Genomic DNA, 26,934 nt, shown 5'->3' on the forward strand with positions numbered 1-26,934 from the left:
TCTCTCTCTCTCTCTCTCTCTCTCTCTCCCTCCTTCCCTCTCTCTCTTTCTCCTTCTCTCTCTCTCCTTCTCTCTCTCTCTGTCTGTCTCTCTGTCTCTCCTCCCCCCTCTCTCTCCTCTCTCTCTCTCTCCCTCTTCTTCCCCTCCCTCTCTTACACACACAGATTTGACCTGTCTCAGCCACCCTGTGTCACAGGCCCTAAGGTCTGAAAGTTAAGGGTACAAATTACTTCTGCAGTCTCTGGGGAGTGTTAAGAGTTTTGCCAGCTCTATGTGGTAGCGCAAATTGCAGCTACAGCTAGTCCTCTGTCTAACCCTGTCTGATCTGAGGCTGAGGGAAAACCACCTTGATAGTCACTTTTATTTCATTTTTTTTCATTGACAGAAATGAATGAATCTTGCCCTGGGTGAGGTGGGTGCATGCATGTATTCATGCATGTGTGCTTGTGATTCAGATTTCATTCTAAATTGACTTTGCTTGATGCCATGATCTGGGAGTGGCAAGTGTTTTGATCGCAGTTGTCTGGTGCCACTACTGCTTCCATGAATACCTCAGCCGAAATGCCATTTTGGTGATCTCCCTTAGCAAATACATCTTCATGAATCATTGCAGATACCACTCCTACTGCATCAGGGCCATGGGTGAAGGGACCGGAATATCAGTAAAGCCTATGTTCCCCCAGATAGTAATAGGTCCTGCCTTTAGAATAGCCAGCTGCAGAGACCCTGCTCTGTGGTCAGGTGATCTATGAGCTCTGAGATTCCTAAGCTGTCATCTTGCCCAGGGGTGATTTCAGTTGATGGAGGGTTTAGGAAACTATGGGTGGGGCCTAGGAAAGATACCAGACCTTGACTCTTTGCTTTACACAAAGGAACATTGCCAGGAGGTACAAAATGCTTGTTGAGAGGAGCATGCTCCAAAGCAGCTGAGAGCTCTACCTGGTCTTAAAGGCATCAGTTCTACCTTGAGAGCACTGAGAAAGCCAAACAGATACTGCACTCGAAATTGGCAAACCTGGGCTTGGCCCTGCTCACACTCTGGTTCTAGTGTTGTGTCCTGCTCTCTGTACTGATGACCTTGCCCCATGCAAGCTACCCTGGTGAGCAGTGGGATGTGTGACTCTCACCTTGAATAATAGAATATTATACCTTGAAGGAACCTTTGAGACCATCTGGTCCAGTCTCATATGCCGAGGAGGACATAGAGCCCCTGAGAGGTTGTGGCTTGTCCCGAGTCATCTAGTGTGCAAGAGGCCGATCTGGCCTCCTGCTCATTTCACTGCACTAGGCTGCTCCACTGAAAGCAAATACCACATGTGCTTTGCATTTGTTTTCCCATTGGTGTGGGGATGGCTGGGTTACACAGAACCATCCATACTTGCTTGCCCCCTCCCCCTTGTGACCAACAGTATGCATTTATGAGACTTGGCCAGGCGAAGGATGTAGTCTTGGCCCTGAGTAGTGTTTTTCTTCACTGTGGAGCTAAATGGCCTACACGAGAATCAAATCCATGAGTTTGGCCTCAGTAAGCACTGCACTCTAACGAGAACTGCTGCATCTGATAGAGAAATTTTAATTGGGTTAACTGTTGAAGAACAGAACTCCACATTCCATAATCTCACTTCTGTAGCTGACCCACAGGACCCACTGTTTGCCCTATAAATGTGGTATGATCAGCAGTCTTTATAGTTGGTTGCACTATTTTGAATAATTATGGTAGTTGTGGCTACTTTTTTTTTTTTAACACATCTTTGTTAGCTTATTGGTTAGGACCCAGGACAAATCCTGATAAAACTGGACTTGTGGCAAAACCCAGTACCCTTTAAGAGGTATTGTAGGAGACTGTCAACTGTTGGGGATTCAGATCTGATGTTTGGCATAGGGCTGATTGAACCATCTATCCTGATCACTACATGAATGAATGAACAAATTGCTGATTTTGTGTGGCTTTTGATTTTCTCTTCATTTAGCAAGTATCAGCATTTTGTTTTGAAGGTTGGTCCTTGAGAGACAAAAGGGTTAAATTGGTGGTTGGAGGGGTGGCTAGGTGGCACAGTGAATAGAGCACTGGCCTTGGAATCAGGAGGACCCGAGTTCAAATCCAGACTCAGACACTTAACACAAAAACTAGCCATGTGACCTTGGGCAAATCACTTAACCCCAACTGCCCTTCAAAAAACAAAAAACAAAAAAAGGTGTTTGGAGTTACATTTGGAAACTCTCTCAATCCTTAAAGGGTCTTTAATAATTTGCTTTCCTCCCTGACATGCCAGTATTGCGTGCCCTAAGGATTCTAATTCTAATTCTCTGCCAGGCTTTACTTTCTGTATCAGTCTTAGATGTAAATACTGTAATAATAGAGTAGTATTCTCTTCCTCTTCTACTATTTCCCAAACCCAAACCTCTTTTTCCTTTTTGAGAGCAGGAAAATCCTAGCTAACCTGATAGTCCAGAGTGGCTCAAGAAGGCAGTAAGCATTTTATTAAGCACCAATATTGCTGAACACTGGGGACACAAATAAAGGTCAAAAAGAGGCCCCCTTTACAAGACCTTACAGTGTAATGGGGGAGATAACTTGCAAAAAATTATGTACAAACAGGCTAGAGACAGGATAAATTGGAGATTGTCAGAGACAGGATAAGTGGGAAATCGTCATAGAGAGAATGCACCACTGGCTTTAAGAGTAATCAGGAAGGCCTTCTTGGAGAAGGAGGTATTTTAGCTGGGACTTGGAAGTAAGCTTGGAAGGCCAGAAAGATGATGGAGGTGAGGAGAGGGAGAATTCCAGGCACAGAGGGCACCCACTGAAAATTCCCAGAGATGGGAGATAGGGATGTTTTGTGCTAGGAACAGCAAAGAGACTAGTGTAGTGTTGCTGGGTCTCAGAGTTCATGGGGCAGAGGAAGGTGTAAGATGATTGGAAAAGTATTGAGGAGAAGAGGGCTTGTTCTGAAGGACTTTGAACACCAAAGGATTTTTTTTAAAATTTTTTTCTGCTTTTTTTTTTGGAGGGCAATTGGGATTAAGTGACTTGCCCAAGGTCACATGGCTAGTTTTTGTGTTTGGTGTCTGAGACCGGATCCAAACTCAGGTTCTCCTTACTCCAAGGCTGGTGCTCTATTTACTGCGCCACCTAGCTGCCCCACCAAAGGATTTTATGTTTGATCCTGGTGGTGATAGGGTAGCACTGGGAGACTTACTGAATAAGTCAGACCTACTTGACCTGTGAATAGTAGGTGAATTGGAGTGGGAAAAGCTTTGAAGCTGGAAGACTCACCAGCAGGCTATTGCCATGGTCTGGGCAGAAGGTAATGAAGTCAGCTGTTTAGCACACAGGCCTTTGGATCCCAGGGGTTAAGGTTGGTGGGGTTTGGGGTTTTTGTTCTGTTTTTATTTTTTATTTTTTAGTGAGGGCAGAGTCTGGACAGTTGTATGGGGAACAACTATGGTCATGAACTATTTTCCATATAGTTGCTTATTTCTGTGCTTTAGCCTTCTAATTTCAATTTTCCGTTACCTGAAGGGGCCCATACAATGTGGGTTTTATGGAACTTAGCCATTTTCTAGACAGGGCTCAGGCACAGTCCTTAACCCTGCAGTTTGCTTTGCAGAAATGCCGACTGTTAGTCTGATTTGAGATCTTTGATCCTGGCAGCTTACCATGGTTATTTAGACCCCCAGACCATTCAGGATGCAAGAAATTGTTCCTTCCTTGATTAGAAATCCCTTGTTGAATTGAGCTCCCCAGCAATTCTGAATTTGTGGCTGATTAGTCTTCTTACCCTTTAGGTTATATAGGCAAAGTGAGCTACATTTCATCCTAAAGATGCAGTTTAACTCCTTTTCAACTAATTTTTCTGCTAGACTTTGAACTTTACGTATAGAATATCATTTAAAAGCTAAGAATTGGAGCTTGTATTTTGAACGGTCGTCAAAGTAATTATCATTATTCATTTGTTTCTGGTCACTTTTATTCCTGCCTTACTCTTGGATGTTGTTTGAGTATTATACTTAAAAGACATTCACCATTTTTCCCCTTGACTTCTCATCCTTAATAAGAGGAGAGACAGAGATACAGAGACAGAGACAGAGGGAGGGAGGGAGGGAGGGAGAGAGAGAGAGAGAGAGAGAGAGAGAGAGAGAGAGAGAGAGAGAGTGAGTATGTTGGAGTGACAGTATGGAGGTAGCATTAAAGTGCCATTTTGTTTCTCTGGTTGATGGTTCTCCTTAGGTTCAAGATTTAAAGGAAGGAAGCCTGTTTCTTTTTAAGAGGGAGAAAAAAAAGACAGGAGACTGATCACTGGTATGCAGTTTTTCGGGGCACATACCAACTTTTCTTTTATTCCTTGGGATGTAGATTTGAAGGAATGCTCTGCAGCGTGCTAAATTATAAAATCCAAACTTGATCTATTAGAGGAAATTGTACATTGGATTGTGTTGGCATATATACTCTTGGCCCTGTATGATGTACTTTTGAGGGTTATTGAGCAAGTAACCTCCCATTTTTCATATTAGTTGTGAGCACCAAGAAGAGGGCCTCTTAATAACTGTCTCCCCCAAACTTTTTTCTTTTGGTAGCAGTAACAGGATAGTAAAAGTCAAATAGAATGTGCAGGCATGCAGTGGGCTCTCAGGCCTTTCAGTGTCAACTCTTTCTACTTTCTTAATTCTTTAGAGTTTATTCCGTTTGCTTTGAGTTTTATGACTTGCTCAGAGATTGCCCAGAAGGCTCCATTAGTTTAGAACATCTGTTTGCTGCCCACGTGGTGGGGGTGATCTCAGTCTACACTGGCTAGCCTTCGTAGGCAGTGGCAGGAGCATTGTGATAGATAGATAAATGAAGGATGACTTGTTCATTTGTAACCTGATTCCTCTGCTGTTTCTAGGTAAATTTGCAGAGGACATTTTTGGAGAGATCTTTACTCAGACAAGTACCTTTGCCTTGCGGATGAGCTCTCTAGCTGAGAGGGTTGACCGCCTACAAGTTAAAGTCACTCAGCTGGATCCCAAGGAGGAAGAAGGTAAGGAAGCTGAGCTCAGCACTTGCATGCCCATCTGAGGAGTGCCATGCCAAGCTTTTTTCTTTTTCTGATTTTTAGAAAGGTGGAGAGGGAAAAAAAGTTCCAAAAATCTGTGGCATTTTACTTTGAAATGGCCCTGGCTAGACAGGGGTGCCCACCCCCCAGCCCCATACTCTTCTCCCCATGACCCACTTCCATAAAAAGCCTTTACAGGTTCCAATGGAGTGACTCTTAAGGAAGATGCTGCTGGAGCCAGCCATGTTGCAGGCCTCTGTGTTGTCTCATTTGGTTCCGTTGTGAAATGGCCGGGCTGCAGACAGCCTTATGGGGCTTCCCAAGAGGACCAGGGAAGAAGAACCTGGCTCTAATCAGCTGCTGCAAGAAATGTAACAGCTTGGTCTTCAGTGACTGGTGTGACTCAGTCAGTGTTTGCTTCACTGGAGTTCTTCCATTTTCTAATGCCTTCCTCTCATTTTCTCCCAGTGTCACTGCAAGGGATAAACACCCGAAAGGCCTTCAAAAGCTCCACCACTCAAGACCAGAAGCTTTTCGACAGGGCCTCGCTCCCAGTGCCTGTCCTGGAAACATATAACACTTGTAATGCTCCTCCACCTCTAAACAATCTGTCCTCATACAGGTACCAGCTTCCTAATCAGTAGCTTTGTGGCAGCCGAGAGTTAGCCATGGAGAAGGGCTCCTGGGCTAGAGGAGCCATAGAGAACAAAAGATTGCTTGCCACTGGCGAGGAGCCAGGGGTGATTAGGACTGAAGCTGACTATATGAGCAAAATTGCTCATTTTTGTAGTTTCACTTTTAAAATTTCCAATAATAATAATAACTTGGGTTTACATAACACTTTACCGTACCTAATACTTTGTTGAAGCAGCATGAAATAGTGGGTGGAAAGCTGGCTTTGTGACCTTGGGCAAGTCACTTAACCTTTAAGGGCCCCAGGTAACTTTGTAGAGGTATGAACTACAGAGCTGGGACCAGCCTGCAAGGTGCTCCATACGAGGGAATTTCTCAAATCAGCGAGATCACAGGGGCTTGTCCCTAACCCTTTATAGGTTAGAAAGCATTTTCTTCACCCCAGCCTTGGGAGAAATGATGATTATTCCCTTTTATAACTTAGGAAATTGGGACTTGGAGAGGCAAAGCTGACTTGCCCAGGACTACACAGCTAATAATAAGGGTCAGGTCTAGGACAAACTTCTGTACTTTTTCCTGTCTTCCTTTTTCTAGGTTTATGTGCTGAAACCTTACTCTAATACTCTTCAGGATAAGTAGATTCAGGTATAAATAAGACAGCTATCTAGGGGCGGCTAGGTGGTACAGTGAATAAAGCACTGGCCCTGGAGTCAGGAAGACCTGAGTTCAAATCTGGCCACAGATACTAACACTTACTAGCTGTGTGACCTTGGGCAAGTCACTTAACCCCTTCCCTCTCCAAAAAGCCAAAAAAAAAAAAAAGAGAGAGAGAGAGAGAAAGCTATCTTGGGCCCCACCTAAAGAGGGTCCTCCTCCTCCTTCCATTTATGTTATGCTTTGGGGTTTGAAATTTCCTTTTATCATAACAACCCTGTGGGAATAGTTAGCTATGTAGTGGGTCCTGCTATAGGAGTTGACTGCGGGGTTCTCTTAGAGGTAGCTGCTAGAACCTGGGAAATAAGAACAGCCAGATTGGTTTCTGACCATCCTGTCTAGAATTTCCTCTCTTAAGTTTGTCTGCTCTTAGGGGTGGGACTTGAAATGGAAGACAGCTCTATAGTCAGCATAAAGCCCTTTCCTTCCATCGGTCTCGTAGTGTTGGCATCTTGCAGGAAGGCACCGAAGCAGGGGGAAGAATACGAATATTTATCTTGCCCACATCCATAAATATCTTTTGAACAGGTAAAAAGTAATTACAGATAGCTGGAGGCAGATGTCTTCCGTGAGACATGGGTGTACTGCAAAGCAGCAGTGTGTGTATGTACTTGTAAAGCTCAAGGACACTGGCCTGATTTAGGGAGCCTGGAGTGAGGGACATTATAGTTTCTCAAACAGTAAAGGATTACTTCAGGTTATCATGTACTACTCTCAGTTTTAGGCCCGAAGCTCCCATTAGCCAGTTGGTTGGGTTTTGCGGGGGAGACAGGCTACCTGCTTTTTGAGGTCACAGCATACTGTTGGAGGGTTTAGGCAAAAGAGGAGCACCCGAGCACCGGAGAACTTTTCAAAATGGGATTTTATTTTTTAATACACAAAACTATGTAATTTTAGCCACTTCTCCCTTATCTACACATAGAGTACTACAGACTTACATTTAATGATTTGTAGTTTGTACCTTTGCCAAAATTATTTCATTTGATCCTTTCAACAACCTTGTGGAGTTGGCAAAACAGGTATTGTTATACCTAGTTTATGGAGGTGGAAACTGAAGTACAGAGAGAGGTTAGATGTTTACTCAGACTATTGGAGCTAGCAAGTTGTAAGTCACAGATCCAAGACTAGAATTCTAGTCAAGTCTCCTGATGCCACATCTGTTCTTTTTCATTACACTAGAGTTGTCTTAAGAGAAGACTGAGTCCAAACAGCAAAGAATATAAAAGTAATTTTTTTGACTTTACAATTTGTTATGTTTTTTTCCTTTTTTCTTTCTTTTTTTTTTATTTAGGCATTCTTTTTTCCTTCCATGGCAATATTATAAGGTTGGTAGGGACCTCAGATGGCATCTGGTTGAACCCCATACCTGAAAGGAATCTTCACATAACAAGTAATCATGTAGCCTCTTCTTGAAAACATCCAAAGAAGGGGAAGCCATCACCTCCACAGACAGCCCAGTCCACTTGTTTTTGACATCTCTAATTGTTAGGAATATCCTTTTCTTTTTTGACTTAAGCCAATAGTAGAATGGGCTCCTCCTAAATGTACCCCGACAGGGCAGAGTGGCTCCAGATGTATGCTGAGGGAAGGGAAAACAGCCTGGGATGTAAGTTTTAATACAGAGGATACAGACTTGGACATTTCATGGATCCTCATACTTGCCACTAGAATTGGTAGTTAAACTTTGTGGTTAGAAGACTGGTTGTATCTCTTCCTGTTGTCCTTTTGGTGGCTGAAAGGCTGCAGCCACAGTAGCAGTGAGACTAGAGGCTGTGCCCAGTGAGGACTGGGTGAAGGGACAAGAGGTGTTTAGTAGAGCAGTGAGAGGGAGGCTGAGAGCTGCTTCTGAGCACTGGAGGGGCTCTTACGGAAAAGGCTGGATCAGGCTTGGTTCTGCCTGGCCCTGCAGGCCAGAATGAGGAACAATCAGTGGACATTATAGAGAAGTTAATTTCAACTTTGGGTAAGGAAGAACTTCCTAAAAGTGAGATCCATCCAAACCTAGAATGGCCTGCTTCAGAAGGTAGTGAGTTCCTTTTTACTGGATATTTTGGAGAAGAGACTGTCTACTACTTTGGGGTTGCTATAGAGGGGGTTGGGTCCCATTCAGAGATGGATTGGACTAGAGGACCTCAGATCATTCTGGGAAGTTTCACTTGTAGAACATACTTCCTATCTCTTGGGTTTGTGAAACCAAATTGAAGTGGGTGGGAGTGGTGTGTGGTAAAATTACATGGACAGACCTAAGGAATTCCGGTAGGAGAAGTTGTGTCCCTTGTCAGCTGAGATAGCAAATTTTCGGTAGGTCTCACACCCAGCTAGGTCACAAGAGATATCCACAACCCCTTGTTGCCATAGAGTATGTGACTTTTATGTGTCAAAATCAAGTTGTTGCTTTTGATAAAAACTCCAGTAGTGATGCTAGAGGTATGGAGAGAGAGGATGGAGGGGCAGAGAGAAGAATAGTGAGGCTTCGGGGCTCCCACAGGGGGGCAGATCGGACTATGATCATAAGGTGAAGAGTGGGTTTTATTCTGAAGTCTCCCTTATTCACTGGGTCTTGAAAGTAAGGATAATAGCTATTAAAAATGTGACAGAAAGAGGGCTGTCCTCCAGTGGCAGAGGAATACAAAGTGAGCATTCATGCATTTGGGTGACTTGCTTCTAGCTTGGAAGTGTTGCATTTGATTGGGAGTCTATCCACTGACAATCACTTGTCTTTATTTCTATCCCAGAGATGATGGCAAAGAAGCCCTCAAATTCTACACAGACCCTTCGTACTTCTTTGATCTTTGGAAGGAGAAGATGCTGCAGGATACCAAGGACATTATGAAAGAGAAGAGGAAACAGAGGGTGAGGGGGGGGAGGCAGCAGTAGGGGAGAGATCAGACCAGGTACAGCTTTCACCAAGCACAATCTGTTTGAAAGTACAAGTCATTCTAAGGAGGTTTTCCCCCCAACACTATGAACAATCAAGTTTATTCAGGCGGACTCTTTAGAAGTGGACTTTTCTCTTCACAGTGTTGTTTTTCCTGACTCTGCTGGACATAGAAGCCTGGGCTTGGCCCATTCACCTTTCACTTTGATGGCTTTTTTCTCCAAGAGCAGCACAAGGCACCCAGTGTTGGTCAGCAGCAGGAGCAGCTTAACCCCTTTACTCCTGAGAGAGGAGCTGCCTTGTCTCTAAGCTGCCCTTGCCCCTCCCTTCCTGCTTCCTATTGTTTGTGAGCTGTGTCCTCCTGGCACCATTAGTATGACTGCTGGGATGCCTGGGCATGAACCCCCCGGAAGTGCACCAGGATGGGCTGCTTTCATGGCCCCAGAGAGTTGCTTCAGGCCTGTTCCTTGGCTCTTTCCCATTGCCTGGGGGGGGGGGGCACAGAATCATGAGAAACTTGTTTTTATTTTTGTTATTAGAACAACTCACATTTCTCTAAGACTTGGCACTTTCCTGTTTACAAAGCACCTTACAACCCTCCTGCGATGTAGAGTGCAAGGATTATTCCTATTTTGCAGAGCTGGCAGAGCCAGGTTTCTTGGCTGGGTCCAGTGCCTTTCTGCAACATCTTATCAGGCAAATGCCCCAACCTTGATAGCATCAATACACTTGTCTGTGTCCATATGCTGTTGTGTGTTGGGGACTGTAAATAGGTAGGTCCATCCACAGCTGTCAGTACACGTAAATATAGGTCTGAGTCTCAGCTAGTGTCACCAATACCTGGAGTCTTCTAAAGTCCTGGGCTTTTCCTTTGCTTTTGTCATTCCAGAAAGAGAAGAAGGATAATCCTAATAGAGGAAATGTCAACCCAAGGAAAATCAAAACCCGTAAAGAGGAATGGGAGAAACTGAAGATGGGACAGGAATTTGTGGAGTCCAAAGAAAAACTGGGACCTTCTGGGTGAGTGAGCCCCAAGGCCTTGAGTATTGATGAAGTTTAGCTTGTAGTTGTTGGGGAGTCAGGGTGACTCCAGCCCCACTTGGGGTGCCGGAGAGTGGCAGAAGGAGCCTAGCTGAAAGCACTGACTGTCACTTTTACTGCCATGACAGCCTTGCCAGGGAGAAGTTCACTGATCGGAGTGACACTGAGGCAACTAAAGCCCCATAAAATGGTCTCTAGTCCTTTGCTTCTGCAGTGATCCATGATTTCCAGGGGCCACTCACTCTGGTTCCACCTTACCTCAGAGCTGGTTACTTGGTGAGGGAGTAGGGAGGGCTGCAGGCAGGCAGAGCAAGTGGCAGACATTGCCACCTAACATGAGTTGGGCTTTGTCTGGCTGGGGAGAGGGACCAGGGGACTGAATGTTGACCCCTGAGATGGTGGGGGAAAGGTCAGAAGGTCAATCTGCCATGATTTACACTGCACGTCCCTGTGGTTAAAAAGTTGGACAATAGTCTGACCCATTCCTCAGGACCAAATTTTGTGTGTGTGTGTGTGTGTGTGTGTGTGTGTGTGTGTGTGAGCTGTGCACACAGATACTCATGTGCGCGTGGGCACGCACACACACACACAACACATACACCTACACACAGTTGAAAGTCAGTCTTCTGACCTTGGGGACTTTGAAGGCCCAAGCACTATGTCCTGCTCAGCAGCACTGTCCTTTCTGTTTTTTCCTTTCTGTGTGTCACACCCTGCCTGTCAGAGAGCCGAACCACCTGATACCAGGTGGGTGTCTTAGAGTGACAAAAGGAAAGGCTTGAGTCGTTCTTGCTTCTAGGGATGACTCTGCTGTGGCAACCTTGAGTTTTAAAATTGTCACTCCTGACATTTTTCTTCCTGAAATTAAGAGATTTGTTTTAAAGAGTGATAAGCTTGGGAAGAGGAGAAAATTTCTCTCTGGGGAAATTGGCAGCTGGGTGACGGCAGTGCATAGAGCACTGGCCTTGGAGTCAGGAAGACTCATCTTTCAGAGTTCAACTATGGCCCCGAACACTTACTGTGTGACCTTGGTCAGGTCATTTAACCCTGTTTGCCTCAGTTCCCTCATCTGTAGAATGAGTAGAGAAGGAAGTGGTAAACCACTCTAGTATTTTTGCCAAAAAACCCCAATGGGGTCATGAAGAGTTGGGCATGACTGAACAGCAATTAGGTTCCATCTTCCAGTAAAAATGACTATTTTCTTTTCTGGTTCCACCTGGTTCAGTTTGCTACAGTCCTGTAAGGTGCGTGGCTGGAAGCATACAGACCCAAGATATGGCCATTAATTGCCTGGGAGAAAGAGGGAGAGGGGAGTGTGTTTCCTGCACCTCTATTATCCAGGTGGTTTGAGACCTCTAGTACAGTTTTCCACAGTGCCTCTTGTTGTTCATCATGTCAGCAGTATCTGACTCTCCGTTACCCCGTTTGGGGTTTTCTTGGCAGAGATACTGGAGCAGTTTGCCTTTCCTTCTCCAGCTCATTTTACAAATGAGGAAGCCAAGGCAAACAGAGTGAAGTGACTTGCCCAAGGTCACCCAGCTAGTCAGTGTCTAGAGTCCAGATTTGAACTCAGATGAATCTTCCTGATTCGAGGCCCACTGCTCTGTGCACTGTATCACTTAGCTGCCCAAGTGATCTGACCCCTGGTTATTTAAGGATATTCCACTGGTGTTCCAAATCCCTGCAGAGCCTTCCAAACTTCAGAGATCCACTAATGAATTGTGTATGGTGTCTAAAGACCATTCTAACCAAATTCTTTATACTCAGACTCATTACCTGAGTATTGACCACAACAAGGTGATGGGGTTTTGACCAGCAACTCATGACTCTGCTGGATGAGAGATGTTTCCTTGCATCTGTGAAAGAAGAGCCAATCCACCCACAGAACCCTAGATGATTGAAGTATGAAGGCAAGCTAAAGCTGGGGCCTTGTCTTCCTTACTCTCTACCCCAAACTCCTGGCCAATTGAAGCCACTTATACTTTCGTTGCTATACCTTTGGCAGTAACACCTAAGATGAGTGAGCTGCTGTTCTCTTAGGACTTCCCAAGTCAGATCATTGTGATGGTGATGGCCTCTTCCCATCCTCTTCAAGTCTGTTTTGGGCAAGTCTCAGGGATCTGTGCAGTTAGAGGTGATGATAGGCTGGGACAGGGCAGAGGAATGATGATTTAGGGCCTCTGGCTAGTTGGCTAGTTGGTTTTCTTCCCAAAAGCCAGTTCACCTGAGGCCTGGCGTTAAGGGACGTGGACAGTGTTTCATATAGTGAATCCAAATAGGTTCTTATTTTAATTGGCAACTCATTTTATTTAACTTTCAATCTGGCAGGAAGCATGTGGATCTGACTACCTCTCAGCAGCTCAGGTTCATTCTTTGCTGTTTCCCAGTGGAAACCCTCCTTTGGCCTTTGATCATTTCAGAGGTTTGCTGACTATAAAATTATGCTGTTTGCCTGTCACATTTTTGTGTGTTCACTGTCCTCCATGGCTCAGTTTTTGCCCTTGGCCACAAGACAGGCCTTTTAGGCCTTAGGCATCTATTTCACTTAACACTTTGAGTAGAGGGTTTAACAAAATAGGATAATAAAATAATTCACATCTGTGTTGTGCATTCAGGTTTGCAGAGCACTTTTCTGCAGTAACTATGCAAGGTAGATAGTATGAATGGTATTAGTCCCATTTTACAAATGAGAAAGTCTGGGGCTTGGAGATATTAAAGGACTGGGTCTACCAAATGTCAGAGCATGCATTCAAACCTGTTTCTCAATTCTGCCTCCAGTGTTCTTTTTCTCTTAAGTCAAGCTCTCCCAGGTCACAGCATGGAAAACAATGAGTTTACTAACAGTATGGCCATGCTTAAATCCCTAACTTTCCGTGGACTTCCATTTCTTCATCTGTAAATTGAAGGCACTGGCAAGATGATCTCCCTAAGGTTCTTCCCAGCTCTAAAATCAATCCTCTGGTGCTGTGATAGTACTTATAATAATACCCTTCAAATTCAGTAGCAACAAATAAAGCTGGAATTTCTGTATGTACTTGGGAGACGCAGCTTAGTACATCCAGTGGGAGGAACACTGTTTCTGGATTCATATAGGACTTGGGTTCAAATCTCACCTCTGATGCTAGCTACTTGTGTGCCCTGGGGCAAGACATTGAACTTTCCTGTGCTTTGGGGCCCTCACCTGCCAAGGGAGAGCAAGATTAGATGGCCCCTGTGGTCCCGTCCTGTCTAAATCTGTGACCCCATAACGAGGTGCATGCCTGGTCTTCCAATCTAGAGAGCAGTGGAGCTCAGAGGAGTTTCCCAGCATTGCTCTGACTCACCTGTGCCATGGCAGAACTACATTCCACTGTGAGACACAATTAGAGGTAGCCCTTTGGAAGTAATTTTCATTGGGTTTGGCCCTTGAGTTTCGGGGGGGAGGGGGAAGGGTTTTTTAAAAACGTCTTCTTGATACTGCCCACCTCTAGGTCATCTGGAAGTTTCCTTTTGGGAGAGGAAGAAAAGGAACATTTTGCACCTTGAAAAATGACATGTGTAGTGTTGGGTTTCTTTCTAGGTATCCGTCTAACCTGGTGTACCAGAATGGCAGCATTGGCTCTGTAGAGAGTGTCGATACAAGTGGTTACCCACCTCCACCCCAGTCAGACCCCAACTCTCCACCCTCTCCCTCCTTCCCTGATGACAGCCTGCCACCGCCGCCAGTGGAGTTCAGGTAAACGGCATTTCCTCACCTCATTCCCTGCCCGCCCCAGGGAAGAGCCAAGAGGAGCTCAATGACTAGGTCACCCCATTGGAATATACCTCATGCCCAGTTAAGCTGTCCCGCAAATGTGAAAGGTGAAGTACTTTGCAAATCTTAAAATGCCATAGTAAGAGCCGACTCTGTCGTTGTTGTTGCTGTGGTGGTTTTTAAAGTGACCCATTCCATAGCTTTGGACGTTAATAGGGAACCTCTGAGGGGCAGACACCTTAGACTTCTCACCCACTCCAGATCAGAGGGAAGGGAGGAAGACAAGCCAGTGACTGAGAGGCATCTGGTCCCTGTGTATTTTCCTTCAAGAAAGATGGCCACGTGTGCTTCTTGCCTCTCTAAGCCTTTCCAGTGGACAATGAGTATATTATCTGACCAAGTCAGGCTTGGAACCTGCTGGTCTTGGAACCAGGGGTGGCCGAGGTCGAACATACCTGATCCTTGCTGGCTGTGTCACCAAGGGAAAAACAACCTCTCTGAGCCTTGGTCTTTGCCTGTGAAACAAAGGTGGTAACCTCTGTAGTAGCCAAAGAGCTTAGCTCAGGGCTGTTATGAGGCCCAAGTAAAATAATGTGTGGTTAGTGTTCTGAAGACTTCTCAGCACAATAGGAATGTCAGCCGTGATCACATCTCACATCTTTATAGTGCTTTAAAGTCCACAAAGCCCTCTCTTTACCAGCCCCATGAGGAAGGAGTCTGAGTGGTGTTATCTCCACTTTTCTAGCTGAGGAAGTTGGGATTCAGAGAGAAGTGACATGTCTAAGCTCTTATAACTGGTGCTTGTTTTCAGGCCAGGCCATGCTATGGCCTTGAGTCTTCTTGCAAGCCTCATTCTGGTCTTAGAATAATTCGAGAAATCTGTTCTTGGGCGACACACAGCTCTCCTTCTACTCTCTCTCCCTTCTATTTCCACGCCCCACCCCCCCCACCCCCCCTCACACCCTCTATCCCAACACCCCCACATCCCCATACCTTTTTTTCTTTCCTCAAACACTGACATTTTTCTCTGGTTCCTATAATTTGCTGTTTACTCTTCTAGATTCAAAACAAATTTGTCAAGCCTCGTGCTAATCAATCTCAATTTCTAAGCTTCAACTCAACATAAAGTAAAATGCCTTAAATTAAATACTGTCAACAGAAATTTTGAGCAGACAGTTAACCAGTTAACCCATGGGTTGAATGGTTTACGTATGATCCAAATCCCTCACTTTTTCACCTTCTCTTTTCTATTGCTTTTGTCCATCTTACAGCTTGTTAGCATCTCTGATAGAAGTTGGGAAGGGAAAGGGAGAGGAGATGACACTCAAAATCTACCCATTGGGTATTTATCAGCCATTCTGGCAAAGATTTATGGAGGAGGATGTTGAAAGTAATGGTGTATGTGGTGTTTGGAGAAACTGTGGATTTACTCCATGCAGCATGTGCTCCCTTCTTCCCTAGGAACTATTGGCTCATCACTTAGATGGAGCCTATGAGAGAGACATTTTCTCCTTGAAACTTGTTTGATAGGACATTAGCATGTATTGAAGGCTCCAGGCCTAGTGTTTTGAAGAACCATAGCTCTTTAAATCCTTTGGTCCTCTTGTCAGATCCCGCTTCCTTTGCTCTCTGACTCACTAATCCCAAATCACTTTGCTGCATGGAAACAGCATCTCTGTTGCCAGCCCCTGATGGAGGCCAGGCCTTCAAGATGTCGGAGAATTTATGTGGCCAGCCCAGGGCCCAAATGAATGCTTCACTAAGGAGTGTGTGAACAGAAACGATGCCTAAAGGAAAGTCCTTATAAATAAGAGTGTGGCTCAGAGCTTTGCAGTGGGGCCACAGACATCCTCTGAATTCATCCCATTTCAGGAGAATCATACCCTTTACCATCACTGAGCCTGGGTCAGTTTCTGTCTTTTGGGCTGAAACATTCATTTCTTAACTGGTCAGCTGCTCAGGTTCAGAGTCCTGGTTCTTTCACTGTCTGCTTTGAAGGTTTTTATTAATTGGATGCTTAAGTGCTTCTTATGTATAGAACCATGTGCTTTATATCTGAGTCTGTGTCCACAAGGGGTTACCATCTAATACAGTAAAGCAGTGCTTTCCAGGCTAATTTGACCATGGGACACTTGGGGATTTGAAAGATATTGATAGAATGCATAAATATTGGTTTAGAAATCTGGCTCTGTGGAGCTCAGGTAAAATTTAGAGTAAAGTGAATTGAAATGAAGCCCATTTTTGCCCCTTCCAAAATTCTTTACAAGAATTGTGATACAGCAGTCTCTGTTTCATATTTCAGAGGGGAAAAGGATCGCCACCATAGACATTTTTGCAAGGAACTCTTGTTTATACCACATGAAACATCTGGGTTCTTCAGAGCAGGGTTTAGGAAGTGCCCAATCAGAACTGCATTCTGAATCTCCTAACCCACTTACATCTGGCCAGCCTCTTGTCCTTCAGGCCCCATCAGTGTTGCAGTGAATGTGAGCGGTTTTAATTAAGGACAGACTGTCCGTGATGTGGAGAGGATTTGTATTTTCATTCAGATTCTTTTTGGCCCCATTCTTGTGGGAGAACTGGCCTTATGAGAGGTCCTATTTTGTAGTTTCCTTTTCATTTTTTTGGAGTTTCTCTATATGTACCATCATGTAATTAACTGAGCAAGGATAGGTGTTAAATGGGGCAACACAAAACCTCCTTGAGTAGCCTAAACATTATACTCAATTTTTGCTCTTCAAGGGATAAGGCAACCAGAGGCTGTGAATTTCCTCCTCTTGAAGGTATCTTCTCCCAAATAACCAGCAAATAGTGAGGTGCTCCTCGCTCCCATTCTCCTCTGGGTAGATTTTCCAAGAGCACTCTTGTTTAGAGAATGCAAATTGAGAAACAGCTAGTTTTGGTAATTGAATGCAGTTTTCTGGTACATTGGCCCCTCTTGCTTTCTCAGTGGCCTCATACCTACACTCCTTCCTTGCAGGATGACCTGGCTCTGCTTGTCATTCCTCATCCTCTCACCTGTACCTTTCAACCCATTTTTCCCTATTTCCCCTGGGACTTTGCTCCCTTTCCCCTCCCTCCCCTTTCCCCAACCTGCTCCTTCTTCTTACTGCCACCACTTCCTTACCTTTCATTAAGTAATTCTTTAGCCCCCAAGGTCACCAGCAGCCTCTTTATCACTGGAGCCAGTGGTCTTAGTTCTATCTTGATTTTCCTTAAACTACTTGTGACAATTGAGCCTGTGGACTGCCCCTCCTCCTGACTTCCTTGGAAGCTTACTCTTGTGCTTCTGTTCCATTTGCTGATTCCTAATCTTAACCCTTTAAATGTTGGCATCCACTATGGTTCTTGCCTTGATCATCTTCCCTTCTGTCTTCACACTTTGTCTTATCTATCTCCATCTTCTCCAAGGTCCAGTCCCCTCCACCCGAGTGATGGCAGTCAGCATGTCTAAAGTTGAGTTCACTTTCTCCCCCAAACCTGTCCCATTGCTGCCTAACTTTTTTGTGTCTTGATGGCAACCCCATTTTCCCAGTCACCCAGACTGGTAACTTCAGGTGACATTTGACCCCTCCCTGTGCATCACTTAACAAATCCAATACATTGTCCAAAAAGGTCAGTCTCTAGTACATCCTTGTATCTGTCTCTTCTCTCAAATCCCTGGGCAGTCTATCTGGCCTAAGTCCTTATCTCTTCTCACTGAGACTACTCTGAGAGCTCCCTATTTATTCTTTTTTTTTTTTTTAAATTTTTTTTTTTTAAGCAATTGGGGTTAAGTAACTTGCTTAAGGTTACACGGCCAGTTATTATTTCTGGGTGTGGTGCTGAGTATCTGAGCCCGGATTTGATCCAGGTCATCCCGACACTGGAGCCGATGCTCTTATTCGCTGAGCCACCTGGCCACCCCTAAGCAATTGGGGTTAAGTAACTTGCTCAAGGTTACACGGCCAGGTGTTTCTGGGTGGGTGCTAAGTGTCTGAACCCGGGATTCGATCTCCAGGTGTTCTCAACACTGGAGCCGGTGCTCTTACTTGCTGTGCTACCTGGCCGCCCCAACTCCCTATTTATTCTAACTGTTTCCATCCTAAACCTTTTCTCATAATGTCACTCGACTCTGAAAACTTCTGTGGTTCCTTGTTGCTTGTAGGATAAAGTTCCAGATTCTGGCATTCAAGGCCTCTACAGTATGATAACATCTTTTTTCAGCCTTCATATACAATTCCCCTTCTATAAAATCTGTTCCAGCCAAACTAAATTATCCTTTATTATCCCCCTCTCTTGTCTTGTCCCCCTTGCTCCTCTCCCTTCTCTATGCCTTTGTTCTTGCTATTCCCCCATATCAGGGAAAGATTTACCTTTTGTTTACCTCTGTCGAAATTTCACCTTTCCTCACTGCCCACCCCAGATTTCATTACTCCGTGCTTTCCTTGACCTCTCCTTCCTGTCATGTGGCTCCATCCCCTGCCTCATCCCAGGTGAAATTGATATTTCCCTCCCTCCCTCCCTCAGTTTTCTTATAGTATTTTACCTGAACTTGTCCTTTAAAGTTAGTATGTTCCCTTATAATTATGATCCTTTGTGAATGTAACTTTTCCCCATATAAGGTATAAATTCCTCAAGAACTTGGTCTTTGTTACACCTGTATTTGTATAGAATAGTGCCTTGCAAATGGGCAAATTGTTGGTGATTGAATGAACGAATGCTTGCTGTTTCTCCTTAGCCTTTGGGCAGCCATTCTTCCTCCTTAGTTGGAAACAGAGGCATTGAAATTTTCCACAGAGTTGAAAGCCAGGAAGAGCTGGTAGATTTGGAGCAGCAGTGGGGCAGAGGAGGATCACTGAAGATTTCCTTTTTTTGGGAGTGAAATTGTGTTGTCTCCCCTAAATTAACTTACATTGAAGATGATACGATGGTGATCTTCTCCCATTCCATCTCATAGTGATAGTGTCTTTGTTTTCTTTCTTCCAGTTACCCAGCAGACAATCAGAGAGGGTCTGGTTCAGCTGGACCTAAAAGATCCAGCCTTGTCAGTCCAAGCCACCCACCACCAGCTCCACCTCTTGGCTCCCCACCTGGCCTCAGACCGGGCTTTGCTCCTCCTGCTCCCCCACCTCCACCACCAATGACGGGAGTCTCACCACCACCGCCACCCGTTGGATTTGTATCTCCAGGGACTCCACCACCTCCTTCTCCTCCATCTTTCCCCCCTCACCCTGATTTTGCTGCCCCTCCTCCCCCACCCCCACCCCCAGCAGCTGACTACCCTTGTCTTCCACCTCCTCCCATAGCTCAGCCAGCTGGCGGTGCCCCCCCACCCCCTCCTCCTCCCCCTCCCCCTGGACCTCCACCCCTTTCTTTCAGTGGCAGCGATGGTCAGCTGGCCCCACCGCCACCACTTGCTGATAGCTCTTCATCCAAACCCAAGTCATCTTTGCCTCCTGTGAACGATGCCCGAAGTGACTTACTTTCAGCCATTCGTCAAGGTAAATCCGTTTCATATTTGGGCCGCTTTGCCTTGTCTGCTTGTAGCATTTCTCTAGCCTGCCCCATAGAAAAGGTGCAGCCCAACCTTCTTCAAGAGCTGGGGCCCTTTGGTGTTGTCAGTGTGTGGAAGGACTTTTAGACTCGTACTTCTTAGTCCCAGAGGGCAAAGCCAGAAGCAATGGACAGGAGTTAAAGGGAGGCCGATTCTACCATAGCATGAGGACAGACTTCCTGACATTCAGAGCTGGCCAACACCAGGATGGGCTGCCTCCGGAAGTAGCGGGCTCCCTGTGTCTGGAGACTAACCCACAGGATAAAAACCATTCCATAGGGCTAATGGAGAGGAATCCATGTTCAGGCATGGGTTGGATTGAGAACCCTTTTATCTCTGCACTTCCCTATTGCTTCAGAGGGTAGTTGAATTTCTTTCAGTTGTGTTGAAGAAGGCCCTGTGGCAGGGCCTTCTTCTTGGACTAGTCAGCCATGTCAGCTCACCATCAGTAAACACTAATTCACCTCTCTGGAGAGTGTGAGAACCACATTTAGTGGGGTTACCATCCCTAGGCAGTGTGGGCTCTCAAGAAGCTTATGATTTTCTGGAGACAAACAAGGCCTACCCAGTTCTTTATCCAGGGATTGACTGACTTAGACATCACCTTGTCACAGACGTCACAAATGACATTTGGTTTAACATGATTTGGCTGCTTATGGTATGGTGGGGAGATGGCAGGCTCTGTAAGAAGCTGAGGGTCAGTCTTTCCAAGTAAAGGAACTATAAAAGGAGGAATTCCTGGTAAGCTGAGGTGGATCACTCGTGGTACCAGGGGCTTTTGAGGGGTGCTGAGGTAATTGTTGATAGTACTTCTAATCCTTGCTATAATGTTTACCTTGGTTTTTTCTTCCACTTCTGTCCTATTTTGTCCCCTTTCTTTTTCTCCCTTTTTCCTACTTCTTCCCCCTTAACCCTGTCCTTCTCCCTCTCCCTTTTTCTCCCTCTTTCCACTATTATTTTCTCCCCCTTTATTCTACTTGTTGCCTTTTCCTTCTCTTTCTTTCTCTCTCTCCTCTATTTCCCCATTCCCCTGTCCTTCTCTTTCTCCCTCTATTTTCCTGCTCCCCCTGCCTGTGCCTTAGGCCTGCAGGGTCCTCCCCTGGCATTGCTCAACCCTTCTGGGGCCCCTCAGGGCTAATGAGGTTTTCATGCCCTGGGCCAGAACTGTCCCAGCTCCCAACTGATTCCCTCTGCTCCACTCTTTTCTCTCGGGCCAGGCTTCCAGCTCCGTAAGGTGGAGGAGCAGCAAGAACAGGAGAAGAGGGACGTGGTGGGCAATGACGTAGCCACCATCCTGGCCCGACGGATTGCGGTCGAGTACAGTGATTCTGAGGATGACTCCTCGGAGTTTGATGAGGATGAATGGTTTGACTAACTGTGCCCATCAGCACCATCTCCACTTCTGCCCTGAGCCCCCCAGGAGAGCCCCCGCAGTAACCAAAGATGTGCCCAAGTGCTTCCTGCACCCCCTCGTGTGTGCTCTCCCTGCCTCACTTGTCCTTTGGCCTTTGAAGCCACCAGGAGCATCCTCACTGGTCCGGAGAGGCCAGGCAGGAAGGAGACCAGCATCCCATTTCTTCACCCTCTCGTTAAGTTGCTTCTCAGCACCACCTTTAGATTATAAATGGAAGAAAGTGCCTTTCAGTGGGCATCCTGGGCTCCTGTAAACCTGTCTTGTGCCTTTGGGGCCTCAGTCTCACCTCAGCCATTGCCCTGGAGCAGGAGGCAGAGGAGTGCTGACCCTGGCTCCCCCACCTGTCTGCTGGCATAACATGGAACATGTTCAAGAACCAGGTAGTGCCCTGTCCTCTCCATGATCCCTGCCAGCTGTGGCAGCCACATAAGGAATGGGATGGGATCTTGGCAGACAAAGGTCCTCCCTTCCAGGCTGGGCCACGTAGGGCTGCCCACGCCAGAGTTGTGGGGTAGCTCACCATTTCTATTATTCTCATGGAGCGGGTATGGAGGCCCAGCCTGATGCCAGTGAGATTATTCTGTACTTTGCTGGGCCCCTCCCTCTGGAGTATCACCTTAATTTTTACTGTGAAGAGGAAAGGACATCCTGTATCTTCGAAACCTGGGAAAGAGTCTTTTCCAGAATTGCCTCTCCAGTCCCAGAGGACTCAGTGCGGACGGTGCCAGGCTGGCAGAGCTGGGGGTTTGGATGCTCCCTCTGTGTGACACTGAGGAGGCAAGAAGGAACAAATCACATCCTCGTGAAGGGGAAACAGGTCTGGGCAGGGGGATTTGCTCCAGGTTCTAGAGTAGCAGAGCTTGGCCTGGCCCCCTCCTTGCCCTCCAGCCCCTTTGCTGGCATCACTTATACACCTGGAGCTCAGGACAGGCGTTTCTCTTACAAATTAGAAAAGGAAACCAGGGGTTTGGGACTTGTTCATGGTCTCACAGAGTGTACGTGAGACTAGAACTCAGGTCTTGAGTTCCACTTAAGGGATCTTTCAGTTCTTGTGCTTTCCTCAGCAAATATTCAGGGATTTGTCCCTAACATTGCTTTCAGAGGGATGAGAGAGAGCCCCCTCTGGAGAGGGGTAAGAATTTCATCTTGACCTGTTCAGTCTTGAGTCTTTGTGCTAAATAGAAGAAAGGATTCTTAGGGGATGTATGGTAATACTAAAACAGTCTGGAGCCACCTGCCCAGATCAGTAGACCTCTCTGCATGCATTCTAGGCATTGCCCCACCCCAAATTAATTTTTGATAAGTCTTTTCTAGCTCTTCTCCCCTTTAACCTGTTTGTATCCCCCAAATTTAGGGAAGAGTCTACTAATTAGGCATCATAGCCCCTGCCGCCTTAAGGTGGTAGGGATTAGGGGAATATGCAAGGATGGAGGTCTTCTATCCTTGTCCCCAGGCGAGGTTTGGTGGCTGGAGTGGGTGGCATGTCTCACTCTGTGTCAGCCCGGTCCCCTTCCCTAAGTTTAACACAGAGGTGCTAATAAGCAGAGCTGGCCTCATATGGGCTTTGTTCCTCCTCCTGACCTAACTAGCCCACAGAATCATGATTGTGCCTCTCCTGTTTTCAGAGCATTGAAACAAAGAGAAGCAGGCTGTCTCTCTATCCAGTAGAGTCAATAGTTGCGGTGATTGCCAAAGCCCACAGAAACCCCTCTGGCTAGATGAGGGTATGTATAATCACTGGGAGATTGTGCCTGTCTTCCCCTATTGCTTCTCCTGTATTTCCTTTCTTTGAACCCCAGGATGGGGGTGGGGGGGATAGAGCTGAGGAATGGCAGACCAGCTCATCTCTGTGGCCTCCTTCCCACCCCCACCCTCCAACACACACACACAAGATCAGGGGTCTTCAGCTCAGGGCTCGCCCTGTTTATCAGGCTCTGCAGCCGCTTCCCTGCCTTTTTCCCAGCCTGCATTTTGGAAGCATAAGAATGGGCATTTGTCTCAGACCTCAAATGGTCCAGGCAGTGGAGCCAGCCTCCCAGCTGCCAGGGGAAGAGCGGTGTTCCTGCTGCAGAGCCAGGCCCTAAGCATGCAGGGGCGGGGTGGGGTGGGGGAGGCATTGCTCTGGTCTGAGGAGCCAGCCCTCCTCCCTCAGCCCAGAGTGAGACCTGCAGCTGACCAGCCTGGTGTGTGCACTCAGTTGCCTTGGCTGAATTGAGCTCTTCACCCACCCCCACCCCCACTTCAGAAAGGGGAGCTAGCCCCTCCCTGCACAGTTGTGACCTTGAGAAGGGGCAGTGTTCTCTGGGTTTCTAGAATCCACATATCACATCCATGTGCAAGCCCACAGTGGGAAGGGCTTTGGGGGAGGGGGCCGAGGGGGCTGGCTGCCGAAGGTAGGATTAGATCATTAGCTCAGTGACCTCCTAGGGTTTCGCTGTGCTGTGTTCTCCTTCTACAGCTGGCTTGGTAATGATCTGCAAGTCCCGGAGTGCAACTGCACAGCTCTGCCCAATGCTCTCATTAAAATCTATGCAACCAACCTCGGTGCTTTGTACCAGCAACCTCCCAGCTTAAGCCACCCTGGCTTGTGGGGCTTCCAGTCCCAGGCAGCAGAAAGGTCCTCTGGGCTCTGCTTATGCAAATGTGCCCCAGGAAAGAGAACAACAACAGAAAAAAATCACACTTTTTATTCCTAAAACTCACTGTTCCTTTAAGAAAGGACTCTATACAATTAACTATGTGTCTTTGTGAATCCTCTAACTGTAAAATGCAAAGTTTAGTGATGGTTTTAGAGGCCAGTAGTGGGTAGGAGATAGGGGGAGGTGGCCTAGCTTAATCCATCCCATTGGATTGCCTTGGCCCAACTTCTGATCTTCATGGCAGATAGTGGTAGATTCTTGTTCACTTGTGAAATTGACACATTCCAAGGGAGGTTCCCCAGGGAGGGGGAAGCTCTTGTCCTAATTTAGAGCCTGCCTGGTCTCCCAGGAATGACCCTCCAGTGTCCCTGAGGAGCCCGACTAATGGGGCTAATGGAAGGTGCATGGGGTTCTGTGTCACACCCCAAGCCCTTGGCTTTGCAGGGATGACTTAAACAAATTAAGGCCTCCCCCGCTCTGGGGACCCTGTGTTAGCATTCTCCCAGTGTCTTCACCTGGGCCACCTAGCTCTGCCGCAGCACCCCTGCTGGCCCCAAGGCAGCTCTTGTCACGGCTCCTCAGGGCCTCATCATCATCCTGGGTCTGCCCCACATCCAGGAGCGACCTTTACTCAGGAAGAGAGGGGCATTAGTGTCTGGAGAGGTGGAGCGCCAGTAATGAGTGGCCTGGCTGGGGGTGGGAGGGGCCGGGCCACACCTCGGAGCGTTACAGACACATGCCTCTCGGGTGCCTCATCTTCGTTCTTACAGTGCCTCAGAGCAGGGTAGGGAACAATTTTGTTATTGCATTAACTTTATTCAGTTAATTCACTTGAGAAACTAACCAATTTTTACTTTCTGTCTAGAATGATGTAGACCTAGAAGAGCAAGCTGTAATGCTCCCAGAGTGCCTTATTTTCTCTGATATAAATATATTTATAAGGACAGATATTCCAGTGGTAACTCGGGCTTCTTGGGTGAGTCTGTCATGCTGAGATTTAGGGAGAAGTAGGTGTGGGTGGATGTGTGTGTGTTGGGAACGGCACTATTGCTGTGAGAATCCCTCCATGCCTGGCAATTGAGCTTTCAAATATTTGGGGAAAAATCCCAATCAGTAGGGCCAAGTTCAACTTTGGGTGTCCACAGAATCAAGGTGCAGTTGAGTCCTTGACCTCGTTGGCCTCACTGCCCCCACTCCTCCCAAGCCTTGAGAAAGGCACCCAGTTTTCCAGAGCAGACCACAGCTATGCATCTTGTTTCATTCGTTTGTTAATTGCAGTCCCATGTCTGCCGTCCCCCCAGCCCCATTGCAATATGTATATACTTTAAATGTAAACATTTTAAGGAATTTGATAAAGCCTTTCTAGCCAATCAACCATTGCTTTTGGTGTTTTTCTCCAAGGGAATAATTGGAGTCCTTACTGTGGGTGACAGGCAGTGGGCTGTGGGCAACATATAGAGGGCAGACATTCTTGGGGTGCTGTAGGAAGCCCACAAGGACCAAAGGTGGCAGGTGGTTAGTGTGAGCATTACACACAGGTCTAAGGTTACATCACTGATCCAGGAGGGAGAGGTGTACGAGCTGTGTGAGTGGAGAGACATGCCAACGGGGAGGGGGGAGGGAGGGCCTGAAGCCATGGTCTGTCATTTGTAAGGGGACATGCAGATGTCCCCTTCTCAGTGCTCTCATTTGAAAGGAAAATAGACCTGAAGAGATGCACTACCTTTCCAGGGTATATAGGTCAAGAACGTTGTACCCAAGGAATTACAGCTCCCAAGTCTGCCCAAGACTTAAGGATGGGGAGGGGAGTGGGTTTGGGATGTAGTCCCTCAGTCAGCCCTCTGCTTACCAAGGAGGTGGGAGTCTCTAAGCCTGGCTGGGGTGGGGGTGTCGGCTGGAACGGTTACTCACTGGGTCCAGGAGGAAAGGAATGCAAGATGAAAGCTGATGCAGACACCCAACATCTGGCCAGCATCTTTTCTGATTCTCTTGGACCAAAGCGACTTACCTTAAATAGAACCCTTCTCAATGGAATCTGATAAGAGCTTCTGGCCTCTGGCCCCCTCCCCCACCCCCATCCTCCTCTAGATGGGGGGCAAGTTTCTTATATTCTGACCCTGAGAATGACCTGTTAAAAGAAAGAGAAAAGAAATGGCTGTTCCAGGCAGCTGCTGCTTCTGGTAACTGACCCTTGGGGAAGGGGAAGGGGAAGGCGGAGGGAAAGGGGGAGAGGTAATTTATGAGCAGACACCCAGTTCTGAATGTGAGGCTTGTGGCTGCTGCCTGGGAGGGGTGGGGGGTGGAAGCGGACCAGGGAGGGCACTCCCTGGGTGGGTGGCCTCCTCCAGTCATGCCTGACAAGGCCCTGTTGCCCAGCTGTGCAGGGAGAGAGTCACCCACCAGCATCCCAGGAGAGAGGGGCCAGAAGTTTCTAATTGTCAGCAACTGCTGCGTCAGCCGCTCTGAGCTCATCGGGGGAAGGTGGGGACCAAGAGGAGGGAGCGAGCAGCGGGGAGTTGGGGAGTTTGTTTGCAGACGGCTCAGAGCAGCCGCTGCTGCCGAGTGGCCCCCATCCCTTCCCCCCCTCCCGGGCCCCCTCTACCCCCAGCCCCTGCCAAGGAGATGCTGGTGTTTAGTCAGCACTTGGCTTCCTGCGTCCACCAGTGACTGACAGGGAGGGAGACGCCAGGGGAGTGAGGACAAAATGGTGTCAGAAACTGCAGTTTCTGAAGGGTTGGGAGGTGGGGGTGGAGGCCTTGGACCTTGCTCTGGCTCAGGTTAACTAGCGTTTCTGCACTTGGCCTGTGGTAGCCTCTCCTGGCACAGCAACAAATCTGGTGAATTGTTAAATACCCTTGTGCACTCGGCTAGCAGACAGACAGACAGACACAACCCCCCCCCCCCCCCCGACACACACACACCCAGTACCACTAAGCAGCCATGTAACCTTGAGAGAGTAACTCTCTAGGCTTCATTTTCTTTCTCTGTCAGAGAGGATTGGACCAGATGATACTTAAGTCTATTCCAGCTCTGACATTGTGTTCTAAGGCCCTTTCTAGTTCATACTTTGTGTCCTGAGGCCCCTCCTAGCCCTGACATTCTATGTTCTGACATACTGTGTTCTCAGGGCCCTCCCACCTCTGACATTCTATGTTCTGCCATTCTGTGTTCTAAGTCCCCTCCCAGCTCTGACATCCTGTGTTCTAAGGACCCTCCCAGCTCTGACATCCTGTGTTCTAAGGGCCCTCCCAGATCAGACATTCTGTGCTCTAAGACCCCTCCCAGCTCTGACCTGTGTTCTAAGGGCCCT

The 26,934-nt window shown here is 47.1% G+C and overlaps 2 protein-coding genes across 6 annotated transcripts in view; one reads left to right on the forward strand and one right to left on the reverse strand.

Annotated features, from left to right (window-relative positions):
• WASF2 (WASP family member 2) overlaps positions 1 to 24,998 on the forward strand; it is a 343,739-nt gene extending 318,741 nt beyond the window's left edge. For 4 of the 5 annotated variants that reach the window (XM_069079521.1, XM_069079523.1, XM_069079522.1 and 1 more), the window contains 7 exons: positions 4,887 to 5,021; positions 5,505 to 5,658; positions 9,119 to 9,236; positions 10,151 to 10,281; positions 13,862 to 14,017; positions 19,004 to 19,518; positions 20,789 to 24,998. In XM_069079521.1, the coding sequence (XP_068935622.1) occupies positions 4,887 to 5,021; positions 5,505 to 5,658; positions 9,119 to 9,236; positions 10,151 to 10,281; positions 13,862 to 14,017; positions 19,004 to 19,518; positions 20,789 to 20,946 (1,367 nt within the window). In that variant the 3' untranslated portion in view covers positions 20,947 to 24,998. The remainder of the gene's footprint in view (positions 1 to 4,886; positions 5,022 to 5,504; positions 5,659 to 9,118; positions 9,237 to 10,150; positions 10,282 to 13,861; positions 14,018 to 19,003; positions 19,519 to 20,788) is intronic. The other variant, XR_011166638.1, reaches the window with a different exon arrangement.
• The window catches only part of PPP1R8 (protein phosphatase 1 regulatory subunit 8), a 373,418-nt gene that overhangs the window by 332,980 nt on the left and 13,504 nt on the right, over positions 1 to 26,934 (reverse strand). The window lies entirely within an intron of this gene.

This window comes from Petaurus breviceps, unplaced genomic scaffold (assembly GCF_028583685.1).
Source record: "Petaurus breviceps papuanus isolate PSGF00001 unplaced genomic scaffold, PetGlider_PUasm1.0 91041, whole genome shotgun sequence".
NCBI classification, from domain to species: Eukaryota; Metazoa; Chordata; class Mammalia; order Diprotodontia; family Petauridae; genus Petaurus; species Petaurus breviceps.